The 22,630-nt window shown below is 42.2% G+C and overlaps 1 protein-coding gene across 7 annotated transcripts in view; it reads right to left on the reverse strand.

Moving 5' to 3' along the window:
- Positions 1-22,630, reverse strand: part of LOC111870743 (protein PRRC2C) — a 109,501-nt gene that overhangs the window by 73,137 nt on the left and 13,734 nt on the right. For 5 of the 7 annotated variants that reach the window (XM_033753989.1, XM_023863258.2, XM_033753988.1 and 2 more), the window contains exons 4-16: positions 20,228-20,365; positions 18,189-18,399; positions 14,948-15,076; positions 12,531-12,748; positions 9,271-9,365; positions 6,914-7,057; positions 6,613-6,772; positions 5,768-5,968; positions 5,451-5,600; positions 4,625-4,861; positions 3,509-3,938; positions 2,496-2,706; positions 2,017-2,353 (exon numbers count right to left, since the gene is read on the reverse strand). In XM_033753989.1, the coding sequence (XP_033609880.1) occupies positions 2,017-2,353; positions 2,496-2,706; positions 3,509-3,938; positions 4,625-4,861; positions 5,451-5,600; positions 5,768-5,968; positions 6,613-6,772; positions 6,914-7,057; positions 9,271-9,365; positions 12,531-12,748; positions 14,948-15,076; positions 18,189-18,399; positions 20,228-20,365 (2,661 nt within the window). The remainder of the gene's footprint in view (positions 1-2,016; positions 2,354-2,495; positions 2,707-3,508; positions 3,939-4,624; positions 4,862-5,450; positions 5,601-5,767; positions 5,969-6,612; positions 6,773-6,913; positions 7,058-9,270; positions 9,366-12,530; positions 12,749-14,947; positions 15,077-18,188; positions 18,400-20,227; positions 20,366-22,630) is intronic. The other 2 variants (XM_033753987.1, XM_033753990.1) reach the window with 2 other exon arrangements.

Below are 22,630 nucleotides of genomic sequence, written 5' to 3' on the forward strand. Positions count from 1 at the left end.
GCTATATATCGCTGTGTGGCTTCATTGAATCGTAACTACTGCGTAGATGACCTCGGGAATGATTGCTGCCTTATCTAGTAACGTGACCAGAGTCATTTCCTGTCACAACCTAAACAAAATTGGCTTTGTTCTAATCCAAGCTTGAACGTATGAACCACGCAGCTACCAGTTCAACATGGCTCAGAGATGAAAGCAGTTGCGATGTCTTGGAGGACAGGCAACATTAAATATGTTCTCCGATGAGCTATCAGATTTGCCAACTGCTTCGTCTTCTGATAGCGAGGCCATTATCAGTGACAGTGACGGGGGCCACAGGGCTGCCCAAAATGTGTCAAGTGAAAGTGAGAGCTCCGTTGAAAAGTGCGAGTGTCGGAACAGCTACATGGGATAAAGTGGACAAAACCCCCACTTTGGGAAAGTTTACTGGGGATCCGGGGGTGAAGCAGATGACATCGGACCCAACGGACGTGTCTGAAGTTGCGTCACTGTTTTTTGGAGATAGTTTCTTTGACGGAAGGGGGACATTCTTCTTCAGTCCAGGAGGGATACTCGCTTTGTGAATATGGTCTACACTGTTCACAATTCGAGCATGGTCGATGTTCAAAGACGACACAGGCAAGTAAAGAAGCCTCTTTGTATTTCCGAGTATAATATGTTCATGAAAGGAGTTGATAGGGCTGACCAGTTCTTGGCCTATTATTCCCTTCCTAGGAAAACAGTAAAATGGACGAAGAAAGTTACACTGTGGCTTATAAACTGTGCAATTTTCAAATTCATTTTCGGTTTTCAAAAAGGTAAACACAAATTCTACTTTGAAATACAAAGCATTTCTGTTGAAACTGGCAAAAGCTTGGGCTACTGACGTCACGGTGGCGGCAGTACCTGCGTCAGATACAGACGTAGTGCAGCAGGGGCCATCTGTTCGCACCCGCCAGAGGCCTCAAGTAGACCCCCCTGGCCGACTCTCGGGTGATATGCGGAAACATATTCTCGTGAAAATTGTGAAGAGTGAATATTGCAAGAAGAAACACCCTTCTAGGCAGTGCTGTGTGTACACAGAGCACAAGAAGAAGAGTAGAATTGCCTACATGTGCAACTTCTGCGTAATGCCTCTTCACAAAGGGGACTGTTTCCAGAGATATCACACGCGCAAGCACTTCTAGGAGCTCTGGTAAGTGTTCTCCAAAAATTTCAGTTCATAAAATTAATTAGGAGATTTTATATTAATTTTTGAAGTGAACAGTGGTAGGTTTAAAAACGCCGGTCCCCAGGGTGATTTAAATGTTTAAACCACCGGTCCGCAATGTGCTAAGATCCCTTAAAATATTTTGTTTGCAGTGGTTTGTTAACACCTGTGTTGTTTCATTTTGGCATCACAATGAGCACACTGTTTTTCAAATCTGACACTTATCCCAGTGATTGTCTCCCCTCAGACATCATCATCATCATCATCGTCGTCGTCGTCTTCTTGTCTGGTCCATTGAATTTTGGTCACTTTAGGCAGGTGGGCACTGTATGAATGCAATCACATCAGTAGGTTTGTAGGTTCTACTGCAGATGACAAAGCCATTTAGGTGCATTTTGTTATGCATAAATACTGCAAATAATCAAAACTGCCTGACAATATTTCACAAAAGTCTCTTGCAAGGGGAAAAAAGAAAAGAAAGAAACTATCAAGATTTGAGGTTTTCATGGCGGTGACTATGAATAATGCTGTCTTCTGGGATGTGGCGTCATGTAGATATGGTATAAACCGACGTTTTGGAGGACTGTATTGCCTCCATCTTCGGGGTAGAAGAAAAAGCAAAAATATGTGAGCGAGGAACCAGTATGAGCATCCCAGAAGACGGCACTCTTCAAGGAACTATCAGCTTACACTAGCACACATGGAGAAATCCATGTGAACATTTTCCTTTACAAACGTGTAGTGTTCAGGCCAACTAAATGCTGATGATTGCAGATATCTTTCTTTAGTATATAAATTCATGATGAAAAGTCCAACACTCATATACTTACATGTCTTTCAAAGGCTTCTTTCTTAGAATCACCCACATCCCTTCGGTCATCATAGTGACGGCTATCTCGGTCACGGTCTCGATCCCAGAGGTCTCGTGGGTGCCTTGAATCTCGGTTCTCAGTCACGCGTGAATCCCGAGTCTCTCGCAGGTCTGGTTCGGGTTCACGGTCTCTATTACGATCATAATCTTGGCTCCTGTCATAGTCTAATGTGCTACGGCTGTAACTCCGACCATAATCAGATGGTCCATCATAATAACCCGACAACTTGCGATTACTGCTGCTGCTCGTCTCTGAGTAGTTTCTGTGATCCCGATCACGTCCACCGTGTCTATACCTATGGGAAGAATCCCATCTTATATCTCCATTAAATTATTACAATGAAAATTTGTATTCCAATTACTACTACATGTAACAAATCACCTAAATTCAAGGTACAACAATATACAGAAACTTCATGTCAGCCACATCATACAAACCTGTCCCTCTCATGGGTCTCAGGGGTATGCCGTTCCCTCCTGTCTCGAGGCTCCCGTGGATCTCTGCTGGGAGGCCTCTCTTCAACAACGTCCCTATCACGTTCCCTGTCACGGTCTCGTTCTCTGTCTCTTTCCCTATCTGATCCTGACGTTTCGCTATCAGCGTGACGACGAGGGGGACCAGACTTTACACTAAGGTTAGCAGTGGCAGCTGAAAGAAAAAGTTCAACAATTTAGATCAGTCTCCCACTTCTGCCTTATATAACTCGCCAGTCACCACAAAAACTGTAGAAAGTAATTAGCCCTCTGTAAAGGCAGATCAGAATACTGTCATGTGTTTTACTATTGTGTAACTATTAGATGGGGGGGGAGGGGGTTGGATTTGTTGCACTTGTCTCCAGCAATGTCTTTGGAAACTGGGTTCACTGTCAGATGTTGCACCATGGCCTATTATACTGAAACTTTCAATTTTACCTTTTTAATTTAAAACTGTATGATAATGGTAGTAAAAACGAATATATAAAAATTGCTACTTTAAGGATATGGACATGCATGTTTCATGCCTATCACGATATTCATGTCTACTTTCCATAAGATTGTGGAATCATACCTCTCACTTTGCATTCTTGAATTGGAAGGAGGAACTTGCACATTAAAATAAACAGCATTACTAACTGTAACCTGGCCAGGCTGTATATCTATGCTCTGTGTATGTTACATATCACTGTACCATTAAAATGAATGGGCAATGAAAGAAAAGCTCCATAAATTCTTAACCTTGTCACTGCATGGAAGTGGTGAAGTTCTCATCCTGGTCACTTTATGTAACTGGGTCTCAATCCCCCAAACAAACTCCTTTGCAGGAATCAAACCCTGAACTTCTTGAGCAGGGTGCCAATGGATTTCACTGCACATTCTATCAGTTACGATATTTACAAAACTAAAGCAAAGTTTCTTTTCCTTTTAACCCATGGGCCAGGCAACTCATGAATGGTAACAATTTTTGTACTCACCTGGCAGTGATCCTGGGAAATGAATTGCAGAGCCTCCATGAGTAGAAGGTCCAGACCAACGTGGGTCAAAGATCTGTGCTGATGGTGGCCCTTGTGAAGCTGGGGAAACTTGAGATGAAGAAGCTCCTTGGGATGATGATCCAGTTCCAGGAAGTGGTTGAGGGGAACTTGAGGATCCACCTGAACCTACACGTAAGAACTGATGCTGATTTCGCTCAGCCTGCTGTTTCTGGAACCTTGGTGGCAAGTTGCTCTGGAACTGGCGTGAAAACATGGGTTGCTGATCGTGACGTTCACGATCCCTATCACGCTCCCTTTCACTACGTATGTCACGTTCACGTTCCCTCTCACTGCGAAGATCTCTCTCTCGATCTCTCTCACTACGCAGCACATCTCGATCGGCACGCAAGAAAGTAGCCCGATCTCCCATCTAGAGGGGGAAAAATTATACATATGTATATATATTATATATGTAAAATCAGACAGATGCAAGAGCTACAACACACTCAACCAATCACCCATATGCACATTTGAAGTTATGTAAGGATAATTTCTCACTTGTAAGAACTGCAGAATACAATGTGCTTCTGCAGTCTCATGTTCACACTGCTCAAACATCTGGTATAATGCAGTAACCTAAGAAAAACTAGCTCAAGGCTGAAAATACGAACTTCTAACTACATGATATGCTGTATGACCTGAGGTCCTCATAGCAGTGATCATCTCTTGCTTTGCTTGTTCTTCAACCTTGAAAACGGAGGTGACATTTTTCTCAGAAATGCTGACTTTCAAATGCCTACATGGCATCATATCCCAGTTAACAGGTCCCTTCATATTACATGACTCTTGAGTCTTTCTCTGTGCACTCTTTGGCTGGGTATTTAGATAAAGCATGCATGTAACTGCATAATATAGAGATTATTTTTCAAGCTGAAGTATATGACATGAATAGTTTTCTTATTTCAAATATATAAATGTAATGGCGAGAGCCATCATCCCCAACGCCCATGCAACAGCTATCCATGGCCTGACTCTAGTATACATAACTACACACTCCTTCAATGACTAAACCTTCAACAAAGACAGTATTCATTATAAATGCTAAATGGAACATACCTGTGTAAGCTGCCTGAAGTCAGAACCTGTATCCCTTGTATCACGAACAGTTTTCTCATCACGACCCTCACTACTGGTCCGTGACCTGTCCTTGTCACGGCTCTCCCGTTCTTTGTCTCGCTCCTTCTCCCACTCGGGCAATGGTACAGGAACAGGAGTGTCGTCTACGTGTTCCTTACTGTCAATATTTTTAACTCTCATCTTTTCTTCTAACTGCTGCAACTTCTTATTTGCGGCCTGGTTAAGAAATGAACGACTATTAGATTAAAAAAGATTATACTGTAATTGAAATGCACTCATGAACCTGCACAGGCCAACCAATGGCCATCCACACATCCTACAACAAGAACAATCCATGTGCATAAGTAACCACTACTTAAAAATGTTTGGGGATCTTGTGTTTTGCATTTCACACAAAAGAAATAAAATTCATTTTTAAGTGCTGTACAGGCAAATTTATACTCATTAAACTTTCTGGTCCTGTCTTATGATTAACGTAACAGCATACTACCAAATGTCTGTAAGACAGGAGAGTGCACCATACTGAGAAGAAATCTCAGTTGATTCTGGTAGGATCTTATTTCCTGTGGGTCACTTAATAACACTTTCATACTGTGCAACAATGGCTGCAATAAATGAAAACATACTAGATGGAACTATCATTAAACTTTTATGTGCAAAAGCGCACCTACAGCCCTTATAAATGTACTTCTCTGTACCTTTTATCATAGTCTGTGTGGACTGTACAGAAGTTCCAGGGCTTAATGCAACCAGAAAGCCCCCCCCCCTCACACACACACACCCCTGCTCTCTCTCTCTCCCTTACTTGTTTCAGCTGCTCTTGGTATCTCTTCTCTTCTTCCTCCTTCCTCTGTTTTGCCCTCTCCACTGCAATAGCTACTTCTTCACTCTGCTGTCGCCTTCTCTCCCGCCAGATCTCCTCGTCTTCCACTGCCCTAGGCCCAGCAGCGTGGCCCTGTTGTGCACGCAATACATGTCTTACAAACACAAACAAAGCAAAACACATTACAAGACAGCAGGGTCCAATCCTAAGCATCCAGTACCTAATCAAAAGGAAAGAAGATGGTATGTTAAACTTACATCTAAGTTTGTGAATAAGCTAAGGTACTTGCATATACAAACCTGATGTGGGGGAGCTCTCATGGGTGGAAGAGGGAAGTTCATTGAAGATGGGCCATGAACGGGCCCAGGCCCGTGAGAGGGGCCAGTGTGTGCAGGAGGGGTCCGGAAATCAACAGACATGGGACGTCCTTGTTGCCATGATCTCTGGTCTGGAGGCCCTCGGTTAGGCAAGGGCTCAGGCCTTTTCTCGCGCCGATCATCCTAAGATTTACACCCATACATGGGGGGTGAATAAATTGGTTTATCTATAAAATTTCTGCTCAAGAATTTACGAAGCTACTACACATGCATATTCTAAACAAGAAGGCAAACACACATCCGCAGTAAATCAGTGGCCCACATAACTTCAGAGACAATAACTGCGACTACTGGAGCTGAAATATACTTGGCAAAATGCGAATACATTAACAGTCAAAACACCTAGTCGCTATGTTATTGGACAAACACAATTTTATTACAGTTATTTCCATTCCAATACACGTGCAACTGGGATGGCACCAACGAGGACATGAATCAGGTTTGATATTTCAAAAGCCCTTGTAACGAAGTGTTGGTGCAGTTAAATAAGAGCAGATCTCAGAAAGATATCCATTATTCAAGCAGGCCCAATTAGAACACTGCTGTTATAAACATTCTTACCAAGCATATTCATTTTATTAGGGACTCCTTTCGCAAAGTTATCCACTGACAACATTCTGGACCAAAAGCTTCAAATGCACCAGGCATTAGTTTGTGAAGATTAGGAAACACATCACTTGATTCCGTTACACATGCAAGAGAATAAATAGCTCACAACGATTTTTCTGTTATGTTCAGAGAAGGTTACTGAAGGAAAGATAACTCACTCTGCGTTCATCTCTATCCCGTTCCCGTTCATTTGATTCACTATCTCGGTCCCTTTCGGCAGACCTCTTTTCTTCTTTGTTACTATGACCATGGCTACGTGAATCTTTGCGCACATCTTCCTCCTGTGTGCTTTCATCATCACTGAAAGCCAGTTTCTGACTGAAAGTAACAAGAAATCTTCCTATGAGCAAGACCATCATGATCCAAAAAGCACAAATAAAGCTTTTTTCCTTACAAGAATTGTTCGAAAGATGGATTTAAAAAATACCGACTTCAAACACTATCTACAATCTCACTCACTTATAATCAATATCATCGTGTGTAGCCCAGCCAGCATCATGTGCAATGTCATCCATTTTGCTCAAATCTTCCTCCTTAATAATTGGTCGTGGCGCTATCTCTTCATCCACAGTAGCAGAGGTGGGTCGTGACGGAGGCATGAACCTGCATTAAATTAACACATTTCATGCAATAATGGAGGAGAGAAATCCCCACAGTCAAAAATATGATTGAGAAAAAAGCCCCACAGTTAGAATAATGGTCAAAGTATGACATAGAGAGAGAAACAGTGTTTTAATGTTTCTTTTGAGAGCAGTGAAATCTGAAATTTAACACTCAGATTACTAAGCAGGGACCACTGAAACAGAACACTCAATGATGGGAACCCTTAATTCTTCAGTGCCATAGTCCATGCATGGCATGCCAGTGGTTTCTATCACAGGTTGCTGAAGTCCGCACCTGGCACCCATAGTGCAGCACTAAGTTTCAGCTCGTATTTTGAACTGTTGTTTTTCATGTAAAGTAATTCTTTTGGTATGAAATTGAAGAGGGAATTTCAGGCTATCATTTCATATATCCATTGTCCCACTTTGGACTTCCCATGGCAGTTGTATTACATTTGAATTCTTTGAAAAAGTTTTCCATCTCAAAACTTGGTGCGCTTAATACCATACAAATCTATCCTTGTCCTTAGGGGAATTCTTTATGAACTAAATTTGTTAGATCGATACTGTGTGCTGTCCTGCATGCTGATGGAATGAGAAGTTGATTCTCTTAAGGCATATTCTGACCAGTGCTGCTTCTAGATTGGAATCTGTAACCATGAGAAAACACGTAGAGAATCTACGACTTTGAGAGGTGATGTTGACTGTAAGAAGTGTTATGACTGCTATGCAGCAAACAATAAACAGTCCACTATATGAATGGTACTACTGTAATTCATCTTTGTTCTATAAATACGCATCATGCAGTCGGGTATTAGCATTTAAGGACAGTCACGAGCAGCAAAGTTACTAGCTGTGTTTTATCATGACCAGTGGAGGATATATTTACCTCAAACCAAATCAGAACAAAGTTTTATGAGATTTGGAATTTGACAATGAAAATGAATGTTTGTGCTTTTCTCGATTCTGTGGTAAATGACAGCTGAGAAAAGCATGAACGCCCATTGGGAGAATATGCAAAACTATATGGAGCAGAAAGAAAAATTTCTCAATGTGATGAAAATATGTAGGAATAACACAAGGAAAAGAATAGATCAACTGTCAATCAGGATTCAGTTAATTGTGGGACTCTCCGTGAAATATGCTAATGCTGTAGAACACGAAATGCCTGGTCGACAATCGCCAGACAATCAGTGTCCCGTCTAAAAGAAAGAAATTTTATCAACTGCAAAGAAATCAAGAACACAGAAATGGCTTGTGTGTCAAAAACTGTGTACTGGTGTGACGCATGTGATGTGTGACTCTGTGTGGAATGTCTTCAAGACTAACACACCCAGCTGAATTTCTAAGATAATATGATACTATTATTCCTAATTTTTATAGGCTTACTGTACCAAAAAATTATTTTAAAGCAGTGTGGATCAATACATCGATTCTATGTACATTTCTGAACGTAGCGTGAAAATTAGAAAAACAAAAATCCAGTTTTTCACAATTTATTACACTTCAAATGAAATGTTGCATTTATGGTTTTAAATGTTTAAATATCCTCTGTCCCAAGGAGTGAGTAGGAATTAAATTTCCTGCATCATTGTAGGGTTAAACTGAGGAACATTAAATGGGGTAAAAGGTAAAGTTTTCCTTATGCTCAACTAATTAAGCACTACATCATGAAGGCATATGGGGGAGTGGATGTATAGATCCACATTTTCTCGACCTGAGCACTAGTTGGAGGCGAGTGGTCAGCTTCACGCCCCGGCCGCCTTACCCACAGGGAAAGAGCCCCTAGTACCCACTACATAGGAGGCTGGGTGGGGCCCAGGGCCAGTCTGAATGACACGGAGAAGAGAAAATTCTTGACAATACCAGGACTCAAACTTGGACGCCTCAGTCGTCCAGCCCGTAACCAGTTGCTATACCAACTACACTACCCTGGCTCCATACAATAAATGAGGTTTCACTTTATATATGCTGTGTGAAGGGGTGGGGGGAACAGAAGGGCCACTACATGCCGGGCATTATATTCAAAACTTCCATGAAGGGATGAATTTCCCATTCACTTTCATGGACAATATATTAAAAATTAACCATTAAGGCATAATACAAAATGTATCTATCTTATTTTGTGTCAACTTCACAATCAAGCAACAAATCCTGTGAGCATAAGCAATTACGTCCATGCACACCACAATACTGCACTGAAACACAGCTTACCTGCTCTCAGGATATGGGAAACGAGGCCTTGGTGGGCCATGCATTGGACCTTGGAAATTGGGTGGAAACCCACCTGGGAAGTTACCTCTGTACATCTGAAAATGCAAGTCACAGAACAATTACAGTGGATTCCATTTAAGAAGTTTTCTAAGAGGCCAAGAAATATGAACTTCTTATGCAGAGGGAATAAGTCTTTAAAAGTTACAGGCTTCAAAATGTTTAAAAAATCATAATCTTTCTAGGAAACTAATGGATTATGCATATTTTTATGCCAAATAAATTACTACAAAGATACTACATACACAGGCTTTCAAATATATACTACATATTCCAGCTGTCACGTCAAAGAGTCTGTTCCAAAACATTCTTTCTTGACAAAAAAAAATACCTAGTGTCTTTCGTTTTATGAGTATTATTCATCCTTCAAACAAACCTGAAGAAAAAAATTTCAGTTCCTAGATATATCAACTGACATGTCAGAAATGTCACCACTGCACTATTTCATGGCACTTGGAAATTGCCTCACCCTGCTGCCTCCTCCTCATTACTGGTTTATGTATTTCTGCCAGTTTCTTAAAGTTCATAAGGGAGAACAGTGTCTATCAGTCCCTACATATTGTCATACGTAAGGGGTTTGCATGGTTGATAAAACAGGTTCTGGATTGGATGGTTGGGTTTATTGGCACGCCTATTACAATTACTCTTAATTACAATCCATCATAACAGTTCACAAACACTGAGTGCTTAAGACTCCATTCCTTACAGAGTAGATAATGAAAAGTTCAGTCCAGTGTGACATACGAGTTTACAACACTTCAGTCCTCATTCACCTTACATGTTTCGATTCAAAAGAATCATCTTCACAGGCGCACCACTACAATAAAGAAACACTGCCATATAACATATTTCAACAATATGCACTTTAGATATGACTAATGAATGCTCTCTATATAAATTTTGTTATTTTGTTCCTTACTGGACTACGAGTGTCTTCTCTTCCAATGAGACTAACTTGGTTCTGATTTACAAATCGGTCACTTCTTCAGCTTCTGTCGTCCACTGCTTAACACACCACAGCTAATATTCAACTACTCAACTGCCTTCTAAATTCTCTTAGGAATGAGTCAGTAGTGAAATCAACTCTCGAATCAATTACGTGTCCGCATTATAACTCCGAGGTGAACCAAATATAGATCACCATCTCAAACAGTGCCTCTGTTATTATCTGCTTTTCCACTGCTACAAAACGTGCTTAGCGACTTGGTACCCAGCAACAGAGGTCCTTACATTGCTGACTGCATCAATCACTGGACCAGCTAGCTCTTTCTAAGGGACCCAACAGAGTAGGTGTCTTCCCTCATCTGAGGACGGAAACAGATCCAGTTTCCAAAATGCCGTGTCTTTTTTTCTTAGTTATTTAGAATCTGGACGATGGACAAAGTCTGAAAACCCAGTATCTCTGTGTGTTATACACCATCGTCAGAACCCTATAGTATCTATTTATGTTGTATGTGTCTTCTGTAGCCATGCATTCTGCTATAGACGGCTCGTTTTACTCTCAGGAACGTTTGTGGAATTCAACGCAAGCATCTCCTGTATGTAAGACCATGCTACAAAAGCTAAATGGGTGGAAGTCAGAAAGTAACCTCTATTCCACTCAACTTCTTACCACTCACTAAGCACCACAGGGAGCTTTGAGATGTATTTATATGAGGGCCTCTTTGTTTCTATATATATATATTGTGACGTGTTTACGTTACCGAAGACGCCGTAGAGATGGNACGATTTTATATAGGATCTTCTGAAGTTGAGTCCAATGTAATTAATTTTAGCGTAGCAGAACATGTTACGTTAACTCATGCATTCCATTCTTGTGCCAGGAATTCAGAATTACAGTATTTGTCTTTAGAGAGATAATAAAGAATTCTGCTTAAGGCCCTATTAAGTCATATGAACCTTAAAACCTCGAACAAATCATCCACACATTCTCTTAGGAAGAGCCAGCTGTAAAATCATGGAGAGCACACCTTGTGTTTTAGATCTCGCCTTTTGAGTTTCATGGGGGTAGAGGTAAAAAAGGTAAAGTTGTCCCTGTGCTCGACTAATTAAGCACTACGCAATGAAGGCATACGGGGGAGTGGATGTATAGACCCAGGTTTCCTTGATCTCAGCACTAGTTGGAAGTGTGTGGTCAGCTTCATACCCTGGCCACTTTACCCACAGGGAGAGTTCCCAGGACCCCTAGGCAGGAGGCTGGGTGGGTCCCAGAGCTGATCTGAAGGACATGGCAAAGTGAAAATTCTTGGCCCTACCAGGACTCAAACTTAGACCCCTTGGTCATCCAGCCCATAGCCAGTCACTATACAGACTATGCTATGGAGAAATGAAAAATATGGCAAAGAGTGGGGGGTTGTTTTTACAGATGCCTTGTCAGGGGGGGGAAAGGGTGACTTAACACCTGTTATAACCCATGCACACTCCAAAATTGTTATACACTCATTCAAATCCACTGCAAATTCTGCTGAGCGCAGCCATGTGCAAGGCCATGAACACTATCCTTACATTCCTTGCCATCAACAACACTGCAGCTATATAACTGGGATGCAAGGAACATTCAGTTTTCTGACCTGAAATTTCATGTAATAGATTTTCATATTCAATGCAACTTTAATATGGACTGATTTTGTGTAGGATATAAAATTACTTTACTCTACAAAACAAAATGTATGTTCACTTTCATTTTGGTAATGAAAAATTACGAACTGTGATGGCTAGAAATGTGAAATTTGGGATGGTGACGCCATTAACACCTCTGCCAATACTACAAATACACTGGACGAGTCACCATAAATAAGAACGATAACAGCTGTAACATTTTATTCAAAATAATTTTCTAATATTTGTTTGGATAACCAACATTTAGAAAACTGGTGTTCCACTGAGTATCATAAATTGTCACCTGGTCTTCTGTAGGAACATAATAAGGTAAGTCATATCAGAGTATGAAAAATTAAGCTTAAAAAGCATTTCACTATTTCCATTTGAAGGAACACATCTAGAATCTGCCTGGTGGGACTGAGGAAAACATGAAAAAATCTCAGCTGAGGTGGAAAGGTTGAGATTGAAAATGAGGGCTTCCCAAACACAAGTCTGGACCATTACCTCTATACCACCCTGTTCTGTATCAATTTAATGTAACAAAATGTACTATTCCGTACTGTCAAACAGCTGGTCAAGTACTGTTGTATTGTCCAACTTACAAATTGAGGAATGAGGGCCCTGAACTGTGGTGGTCCAGCACCGGGTGGAATATGTGTGAGGGGGGGCCCACCAAGGGGTGGTGGGGTCACCCCAACTCCAGGCAAGGTGCTTGCAGTGGCCGCGCTCTGTGATGGGGTCCCTGGGCCTCCCGGGCCCATGCCCACCCCCTGAGCAGCACACGGGACCGAACTGCTCCGACCGCCAACGGGATCTCCACCTGGTGATTATAAAACGAAAGAGCTGAACAATATGAACACATAAAGTTAATTCTGATACATTCCCTCTCTTACTGCCTCTAGATTTTACATTTGCGAATGCCTAACATCCTAAAAGCAGCTTAAAACCGACAGGGTGGGTCATTCATTCATATACCTGTAGCTCCCTCTGGAGCATAGGGCATCCCACGCCTTGAGTGGGATTCAAACCCACGACCCGTGCTTGAGTAGGCAAAGACAGCTAATGCCTTACACAGCAGGGCCACTGTGATTTGTGGGGTGTGCAGTGGTAAATTCAGTCGAATGATTCAGGAGTTTGGAGATGACAGCATAAAACCCCTTTGGCTAATTACCTTAAAAAGTAGTGGGGGATGTGTACTTAATATGCAAATACGTAGGTAGGCTGAAAAGTAATGCACACATGCTTATAGAGCGCGAACAAAATGACCTTCAGAAGCGCGCCAGGTGGCATGTGGAAGTAACATTCCCCCTCAATACACATATGCAGGCTTGAGGTCGTTGCGTTCATCCAGTGTATTTTGAGAAGTGGAAGTATGGAGACGTGTTCTAGTGCTATGTCAACACGAGTTAAACAGCGTGCTGTTATCAAATTTTTAACTGCTGAAAAAGTGACTCATACTGAGATTCATCATCGTTGAAAGGCTGTTTATGGTGACGATGCTGTTGATAGGTCTACTGTAAATCGATGGGTAATAAAATGTCGTGGTTGCGAGCCTGGAAAAGCCGTAATTGTTGATGAAACACGCAGCGGACATCCGATCACTGCCACAGACGATAATCATCGCAAACTCGTCGACGATTTGATTCAAAATGACCGGCGAATCACTCAAAAGCGTATCGCAAACCATATTGGAACATCCAAGGAACGTGTCGGCTTCATTACTGAACAACTGGGATACCGTAAAATCTGTGCACGATGGGTACCACTCCGCCTCACAGACGAGAACAAACAGCGTCGATTGGAATGCTGCGAGCAACTTTTGCAGCGCTACCGTAACGAAGGAGACGACTTTCTTTTGAATATTGTGATGGGGGACGAGTCATGGGTCCATCGTTACGACCCGGAAGAGAAAAGACAGAGCGCTGAATATCGACATCCGTCTTCTCCTCAGGTGAAAAAGTTCAAAACACAACCATCCGCCAAAAAACTTCTTTTGACTGTGTTTTGGGATGCTCACAGAGTTTATGTGACCGAATTTCTGGAACGAGGGGCAATGGTAAATTCTTCTCAGTACATACAGACTCTAAAACACCTCCGGCATCAAGTTTGTCGTGTCAGAGGCAGCCTGGTGCCAATAATCTTGCAACATGACAACGCTCGTCCACACACCTTGCGCGCAACTGAAGAGGCTCTGCGAAACCTGAAGTCTGAACCAATTCCACACCCTCCTTATTCCCCTGATCTTGCGCCTTGCGATTTTTATTTTTTTCCTCTACTCAAGAGAGACCTCAAGGGTAATCATTACACCTCAGATGATGAGGTGAAGGCAGCTGTCAAGTCCTGGATTCGAGAAAAGTCGGAAGAATTTTTCAGTGACGGAATGAAAAAACTTGTTACACGTTGGGAAAAATGTGTTTGCCTTAACAGTGACTATGTTGAAAAATAAATATATGCTTTTGAAACTTAAGAACTGTACTTTAATGTGCTTTGTGCCCAATCTTGCTATTTGTTTTTGTTCGCTCTCTACAAGCATTTGTGCATTACTTTTCAGCCTACCCACGTAAATATGATATAAGTTGCATATCCTCTGAGTTCTACATAAACACATTAACAACAAAATTGTCAAAAGGTAAACTTTCTCAGTCACAACATCCTACCATTACAAAAACACTTACAGTACATGCAAAAGAATAGTGTCAGCTTCTACAACCATCCCAGGAACTGTTCATCAATGGAACACTTGCCCTGTCATTCAAATCTGAATGAGGAACTTTATTTAGCGTGGTATGATATCCCCCAAATGGATGAATTCATTTTAATTCAGCCACTTCCTAACGTTACCCAGACAAGCCCACGTAGATAGCTGGCCAGGCCCTGTAACACACTTAAAAGCCAGGAGCAGAAGTATTGCTGTAAGCGCCAACAACTCACAAAGAGGAAGCAAAGCAATCAAACCACACACCTGCCAAAGCACCATAACTGACAATCCAATGGTCACTGTAACAGAATGTGCCACTACCTGGTGGGAGATGCTGCAGAGGGCCCGTGACAGCCCCAGTCCCTGGTTGGCTTCCAGTAGCTCCTGATGGAATCTGTCCCGGGGCCTGTACAGTGCTCCGTCCGCCACCCTGTATCCAACTCCCCTCCGCTGAAATTCAAATATGCTAGCAATTAGCAATCTATTCCAACCTTCATACTAAACTAAGATTATACATTAAATTCCTGGTTATTAAACATTTTAATAAGAAATATTCAGAGTTTGTACAGGAAGTCTGATTACTTTACACAACGGGAAGGATCACATGGCACAGCATGGTCCATCATACCAAAGAAAGAGCACACAACATTCCATATATAATACAGGCACTTTGCATATTGTGGCATGTGGATCTGTTGCTGGGCAACAACCATGGCCTATAGTCCACGAACTATACCAACTGAGCAACCGCCGCTTGTCAGCAAAGTTAGTGCCCTCGGATTGTAAAATTAAAGACTGATACAGGTCAATACACTGCTGTGTAGGGTCAAGAAGTAACAGCAATGAAGAGATGTACAAGACCACGTCATTCACTTTCACCCTCTACAGCGGCAGTTTCCATAAACAACGATGTATACAAGAATATAAGTCGTTTATGGGAGGAGTGGATATGAGGGATCAAAAACTGCAACCAACTAAACATGACAGAAGCACAAAGTGGTACAAGAAACCCTTCAAGAGGCCACTAAATATTTCAGTACATGATGCCTTTGTGCTTTCCGGAGAAAGTCAAAATGGGAAGGAATTGCACCATCTGGATTTCAGACTTAAAGTAATGAAAGAACCTCCTCATCCTGGATGACCACTAAAAGCACTAACACAGGCCAAAGTGACAGGACATTTTGTAGAAAGGATACCTACTTCCGAGAAGAAGGGGAAACCCATGAAGATATACACAGTTTGCTGCAGGGTAAGTGGGGGGGAAAAGGGTAAGGAACATCATTTTGGAGTAAGAACTGTAGAAAAAGTTCCTGTCTTGAGAACTGTTTCAAGACCACCACACCACAGACACTTTCTAACAGCAAGTAATACATTAAAAAAAAAGTGCTGTATAATAGTGTGACGTGGATGGCGCAACAGAAAGTAGGGGTCACGTGAACTCTGCGGTCTCGCGAGTGACGTCACATACCCCCACTCCTTCTATCATTATGCCATGCTTGGTAAACACCCCTACCCCATGGTGACATAACAGCACTTCCCCCACTGTGACATAACAGGGAACAATGCAGTTTAGGAGGTCTCACGCACGATTCATGCCGTGTATTTGGACGTGATTGTAATAGGCCGCACATTCCAAGAGCACATGCTCAACTTACAGAAAGTGTTTGAGAGGTTCAGAGAAGCCCATCTGAAACTTAAGTCAGAAAAGTGTCAACTTTTGCAGATAGAAGTCAGGTATTATTATTATTATTATTATTGTTGGAGGGGGTGGGTTTCCCCATGCACTGCGACTAGTTATTAATCTATTGTGCGTCCCCCTTTAATATTCTACCAGTCGCCATGCCCTTCCAGTACTGGTGCTCACTGTCAGCCCCGTTCTGCCAGCGACGTCGGCCCTCTCTGGCAGTGGTCCCCTATACTTCCCCATCTACCTGAGGAATTGGAAACTACTTGGGCGGGAAACTTTGCCTAACTTTGCTCAGAGGTCTCCTAGAGACATGAGAGGCAATGTAGCAGTTGGAGAATGGACAACGGGAATAAAAAGGAACAGGGGTGTACCGTTAGGCTGTTCGGGATGAACAACCTTTAGAAGGGAGCAGTGTAACATAGATGGCGCAACAGGAAGTAGGGGTCACGTGAACTCTGCTGTCTTGCAAGTGACATCATATACCCCCACTCCTTCCATCATTACGCCACAGTCGGTAAACACTCCTCCCCCGCAGTGACGTAACAGGGAACACCGCGGTTCATTCATTTCTTTCATTCATTCATTGTTGGAGGAGGTGGGTTTCCCCAAGCACTTAGACCAGTTATTGGTCCACTGTGCATCCCCCTTTAGTTTCTACAGTCTCCATACCCTACCGGTACTGGTGCCCGTTATCAGCCCCTTTCTGCCAGCGAGGTCGACCCTCTACTGGCACTGGTATCTGATAATTAGTCCCTTTCTGTCAGCGAGGTTGGTCCTCATCTGGCAGTGGTACCTAATACTTTCCCCTTCTACCAGAGGCATTGGAAACTACTTGGGCGGGAAAATTTGCCTAATTTAGCTCAGAGGTCTCCTAGAGACATGAGGTTTTTTGTGTGCCGTAAATCTATGACATGGGACCCACGGCTTAAAGTCCCTCCCGGAGGACTTGTTCCCTAAATATTTTCTGCCCTTAAAAATTCCACGACCTCCGCCGGGTTTGAACCCGCGTTCCTCAAGTCATGAGGTGGGAACGTTACCCCTAGACCATGGAGGCCGCTCAACACCGCAGTTACTACACAGCAATAAGGAACTCTTGGCAGCGTTGCCCAGCAACGCCTGTAAACATGACAAATACACAACATGGAACTGAGGTGCATTTTCTGCTGTCTGGCTAAGGGTTTATGAGAGAACTGGAATGCCTAAGCAGTTCTGGTGAAATATAGCAGCAGCCGCGGAAAGAAGACCCAAACAGGCGGTTAGAAGATTTTATGTGATAGTGTGTGATAACTGATAAGTCCGCCAGTGAAGACTTATTTGGAGTGTGTAATACGGTGACACTTGTATAGCTCCCATGTTGTACTGTGAATAAGTGAAGACTATTGAAGATAGTGTGGGGGTTTGTAAATTGTCTGAACCCGCAACAGTGTTATAAGTATTTGTAGTTATGACTTATAGGTCGTTAAATAGACCAATTAACAATCTGAACTGTGTCTTCAGTGACAAAACACGTTACAATATATTTAGATTATTTGAAATGTATCCTCAAATATTTCACAAAACTCTCATTAGTAATTTCTAAAATACATAATGATGAGAGAGAAAAAAAAAAGGAAAAAAAAAAAAAAAAAGCTGTAAGAAATGTCTGGTACACGGTCATTTAAATACAGCAGGGGTTCAAATGATGGGTTGGGGGGAGTTAATTCCCACACAACTTTCAGACCTGTTGCTCTATGAACTCCATCTCATACATGGGGGACTCTGGTTCATACAGCGTCATTACCCAAACTGCAGAGCATTAACAGCCATTACAAGGCATAACCCAACAGCCTAACACCAGAGTGAAGTATAAGGAACAAAAATTATGACCATACTCACTTTGAGGTCGAAGGCTTGGCCCCGGTCCATACTGCGTATCGGATCCACCTTTCTGTCCAGTTGCTGGAGCCTGTCCATCGCCACTGGACAACTTTGGAAATTCGTGCTGGAACTGTGGAGATTGGTGTGCAAGAAAACTTGGGGGATGGGCACCTCCCTCTCCTGGGCCTGCCATTATGCTGCTCCATGACTTGTCGCTGCTGTGCACCTGCTGTTATTTCAAACATGTATTACAACTTCAACGGCAACAACGTAGTCTCCATCTCAAGCACAACTCCCCACAATCAGTTCACTGGGTATTAAAAGCCTGCAACACAGGAATTCCTACACTCCAGCGAGGTAAAATACTGTCTGGTATTTAAGAGGATAGACATGGAGACTGGACTGGTAATTGTCTTTATTGCTTTCTATGAGTAATTATAACTGTTTCACTAATTTACGCTCTTTACAATCCACTATAGCATGGGCTAAGCCTTCTAAGTTCATCTTCACTCGTCACCTGGTAATGGCTTCTAACAATGAAGATTCCTCAGCTTCCCTGGCCTACAGTTCCTGTCCTTGCTGGAAACTGTCTCCCACTGACCTCACATTCTTGGCTAACAGGGCCATGACTGACTGACTGGCTCTGATACGAAGCTGTTCCCTAGCAACAGCCATTTCTTCTTACCCTGCACTTCTAGCTCTCAGCCTGTATGTCACATTATATTTTCATGCAACCTCAAAGTAACTCCTGAATTTAAAAAATTGTATTCCCTGAATTTCATTATGTTGAGGTATCACTCTGATCGAACCTCAACATGAAGTATATACAAATAAATTCGATGTGCTTAAAAACTTTATACATTAACGGAAAATAACTGAACATATAATCATGTGGCTACAGCACTGTTTCAGAATCCACAAATGCTGAGCATAACAATCTCAGGGCACAAAGAATTTAAGTCTGTTGAGATTCTTAGAAAAAAAAATTGAGGAGACAAACTGACATACTTGAAATATGAAGTATGTTAGAGGGACCAAATTGTTGCAGATGTAACTAAGACACACAACAATTGGCAAGGGCGGTGGTTACAGTAACCTTGATCCTATTTAAGATCACAAGCTACATAAATGTGGTCCGGCATTAGCTACAAGGACAAAAAACTTTCCTGTATGAACAATTTCATTATATTTCACTCTTCACATTTTCTATGAGTATGTTAAGCAACTATCAATTCACCTTACAATGTTACCATAAGTAGCATGTGTACAGATTGGAAATACAGTTCAATATATGTAGTACATTTCATGATGATCCAGCTGGATTGAAACATGTATTTTTTTCTTCTCAGTTGGGTGAGACCGAGTCCACTTGGTACTGTGGTCACTACTGGCCTACTGTACCAGCCCCAGATGATAGGTGAGGGTGATTGTGGGGCAAACAGGGGAATGTGAACTGGCAGAGAATTGGTGGAGAAGACTACCCAAGCACCATTTTGCCCACCAAAAATCCCACATGACCTGACCTCGAACCCTGGGGACTGCAGTGGGATCAAAACATGTAACAAATATGGGCAATAAATGAATATTCATACAGTAATATTGATTTACGTATTACAAATTTATTGTGTTGATGGTATATACCGATGTTAGACTACAGATATCCTCCTAAACCCTTGCTTCTATTCTGACTTAAGAGGGACAACTTTGAGCCTCCACCCCCACTTCCCCCTCCCCCTCCCAAGCACAGACTGTGTATCCATGATCCTATTAGGGCTGTCTGAAGAGCCAAGCACAGACTGTGTATCCATGATCCTATTAGGGCTGTCTGAAGAGCCCTGACCTTGCTACCAATCTACTATATTTCTGGCTCAAGGCCAAGACGTCCCAAGTTTACAAGATAACCCATAAACCAACAGCTTCTACTGCCTCTTATGTGGTGTCAATGTTTGGAGTGCCTCTTCTTCAGCCAATCCATAACCCTGTGCCTGCCAACAGATTGCGGGAACTTCCTGCTTACTTCAAAACCTAGGGAAACTATGCATTCTTAAAATACAAACCTGAATAGGTAGGGGTGGTCCCTGGTTGGACGCTGGTGGTGTCACTGCTCCAGGTGCACCACTTACAACACTTGTTGGGACAGCTGCTGGTGCCACAGATGTTTGTGCAGCAGCTACTACAGCTGTAGCCGCAGGAACCTTAACAAACACAAAATTGTACAGTGACAAGTTACACTTCTGTACTCACACACAGAAGATAGGTCTCCCCACCTCTCTGCACACCCCCTTACTATGCAGAATTTGCCAAAAAGTGGTCACTCAAGCAGTTACCATTCCTGCCTTGTATTTACAGAAGCCCTGGTGAAGACTTAACTGTGTGCTGTAGTGAACTGCAGAGTGTGAATTGGCAATAGCGCTATAGTCACTTGTAGTTACGAGTTGTGTGTATAAGTGTGCAATAAATCCAAATACCAATCCAAACCCCATCTATAGTCATTCCTCAGAATTGTGATAATATTAACATGTGTAATATTAAGAGTACTTGTATTTTTGTGAGAAATCTGATTAAAATGCAAGTCCACGTGTACTGCTCATGTCTGTTTTCAGAATGCAGAGTATGACAATCTTCAAGCCCCACTCGCTCAATGAAGGACGTGGTGCACCTACAAAAAATCTGTGCTCCTGCTGTACTTGTAGCTTTTCTTATGAGGATTCACTCTGTGTACCTCATCCTTGTCTACATGAAGAAATTCAGCATGCAGATGTCCGAAACTTACAACTTCCAATACCTTCTTCAGTCCAGCACCTTAATTCATTTTGTGCTGTGCTGCCCAGATGGTGAACATGAACTGAACAATATTATGTAACTATGCTTCTTCATTTCTAAGTCAAAAAATGTCCCACGCAAATTACGACAATCAAATAAGTGATTAGATGTGAATACAAAGTTTGAAGTAATACATCTCTGTAAAGTGACTGACCCAACAGAAGCAAAACAGGAAAAGAGTATGCATTTCTTTGATACTATTCACCATTTTGAAGAACAAAGACAAAACACAATCGGAGGTTCTATGTAACAAAAGTTAACGATTAAGTGACGGGTCGTTTAAATTCCGGTAATGGCGGCGGGCCGGAGGTAATTTAAATGCCCGCCATTGTAGAGTAATAAAAATTGTAATCATCTTACTCAAAATGCTGTGATTTCTACAATTTTTGTGATAAATGAACGAAATAAATGCTGCTTTTATCTAGAAAGAATATAGAATCAGATATTGTAATTTACAGATTTTAGAGTCTGTAAAAATTGTTACACTGATTCCAAATTTTTTTTTCTCCCAATTTTGTGCATCTGTCCACAAATATGCAGTTAGTTTCTGCACAGAACGTTTCTGCAGTATAAATTCCTGCTGCTAACATCATTCATACTGGTACTGCCTTATCTGGCCAAAGGGGAGGAAATGTTTATGCTTTTATAGCTCTCCAACCTTTCTGTATACAGGAGTGAGGTCACATCCCTCAGAAACTCTGTGTATACACGTATCTGCCACACATGAAGTACTGGTAAGCTTCTTAGAAAGGCCCCCACACGGCCCCTTGATTCTACATACTTTCAGTCTTATGTACCGCATTCTAAATCGGTGACATTTATCAGCTGCCTATCAACTTCGGCTTCTTCCACGTGAAATGGGGCCATGGGGGATAGTTGAAATTGCGATGTTTTGTAAGTGTTATGATTAGAGAAGGCAAATCAGCAACACTGGCTGACTTCCTGCTAATACGAGACTGATGTAGCGTGTGTCTTCGCGTGGAAAACAGAGTTACATGCGGACAAAGTGCATGAATTGTGACGTCGGAATCTGCTTTCAGTTAGATGACGCAGGAGGGAAGACTGTCTACTTATAAAGAGCGTGCCCAAAAATTATGTAAGTAGAACAAGAATTTCTATCTTAAAATTACATTTTAAAAGACTGTGAACACGCGTGGACTTCGCGTACCCATACGGTGTCACACGGCCACTCGGCTATACTTTAAGGTAAAGTTGTATCTGTGCTTAATTAATTTAGCACTATGCAATGAAGACACAATGGATACTGGAGGTATGACTCCACCATTCTTGACCCTGGCACTAGATGGAGGTGAGTGGCCAGCTTCAAGCCCTGGTACCTATTGGATAGGAGGCTGGGTGGGCCCGAGAGCCAGTCTGGACACTACAGAAAAGAGAAAAATCTCTTGCCCCAGCCAAGAATTCGACCCCCAGCTGCCCAGCCCATAGTATGTCACTATATCGACTGAATTATCCTGGTTCACAGCTGCTGACTAAACATAACAGGGATGCCAATGTACAATTATGGAGTACAGGTAGTATGATTTGCAGGGACTTGCAGAGCCACTGTGCACCACAAATCCTACATAGACCATCATTCAAATCAGATGGACTTTCTATGACAAACCAATCAAACTGCA

This window comes from Cryptotermes secundus, unplaced genomic scaffold (genome assembly GCF_002891405.2).
Source record: "Cryptotermes secundus unplaced genomic scaffold, Csec_1.0 scaffold204, whole genome shotgun sequence".
NCBI classification, from domain to species: Eukaryota; Metazoa; Arthropoda; class Insecta; order Blattodea; family Kalotermitidae; genus Cryptotermes; species Cryptotermes secundus.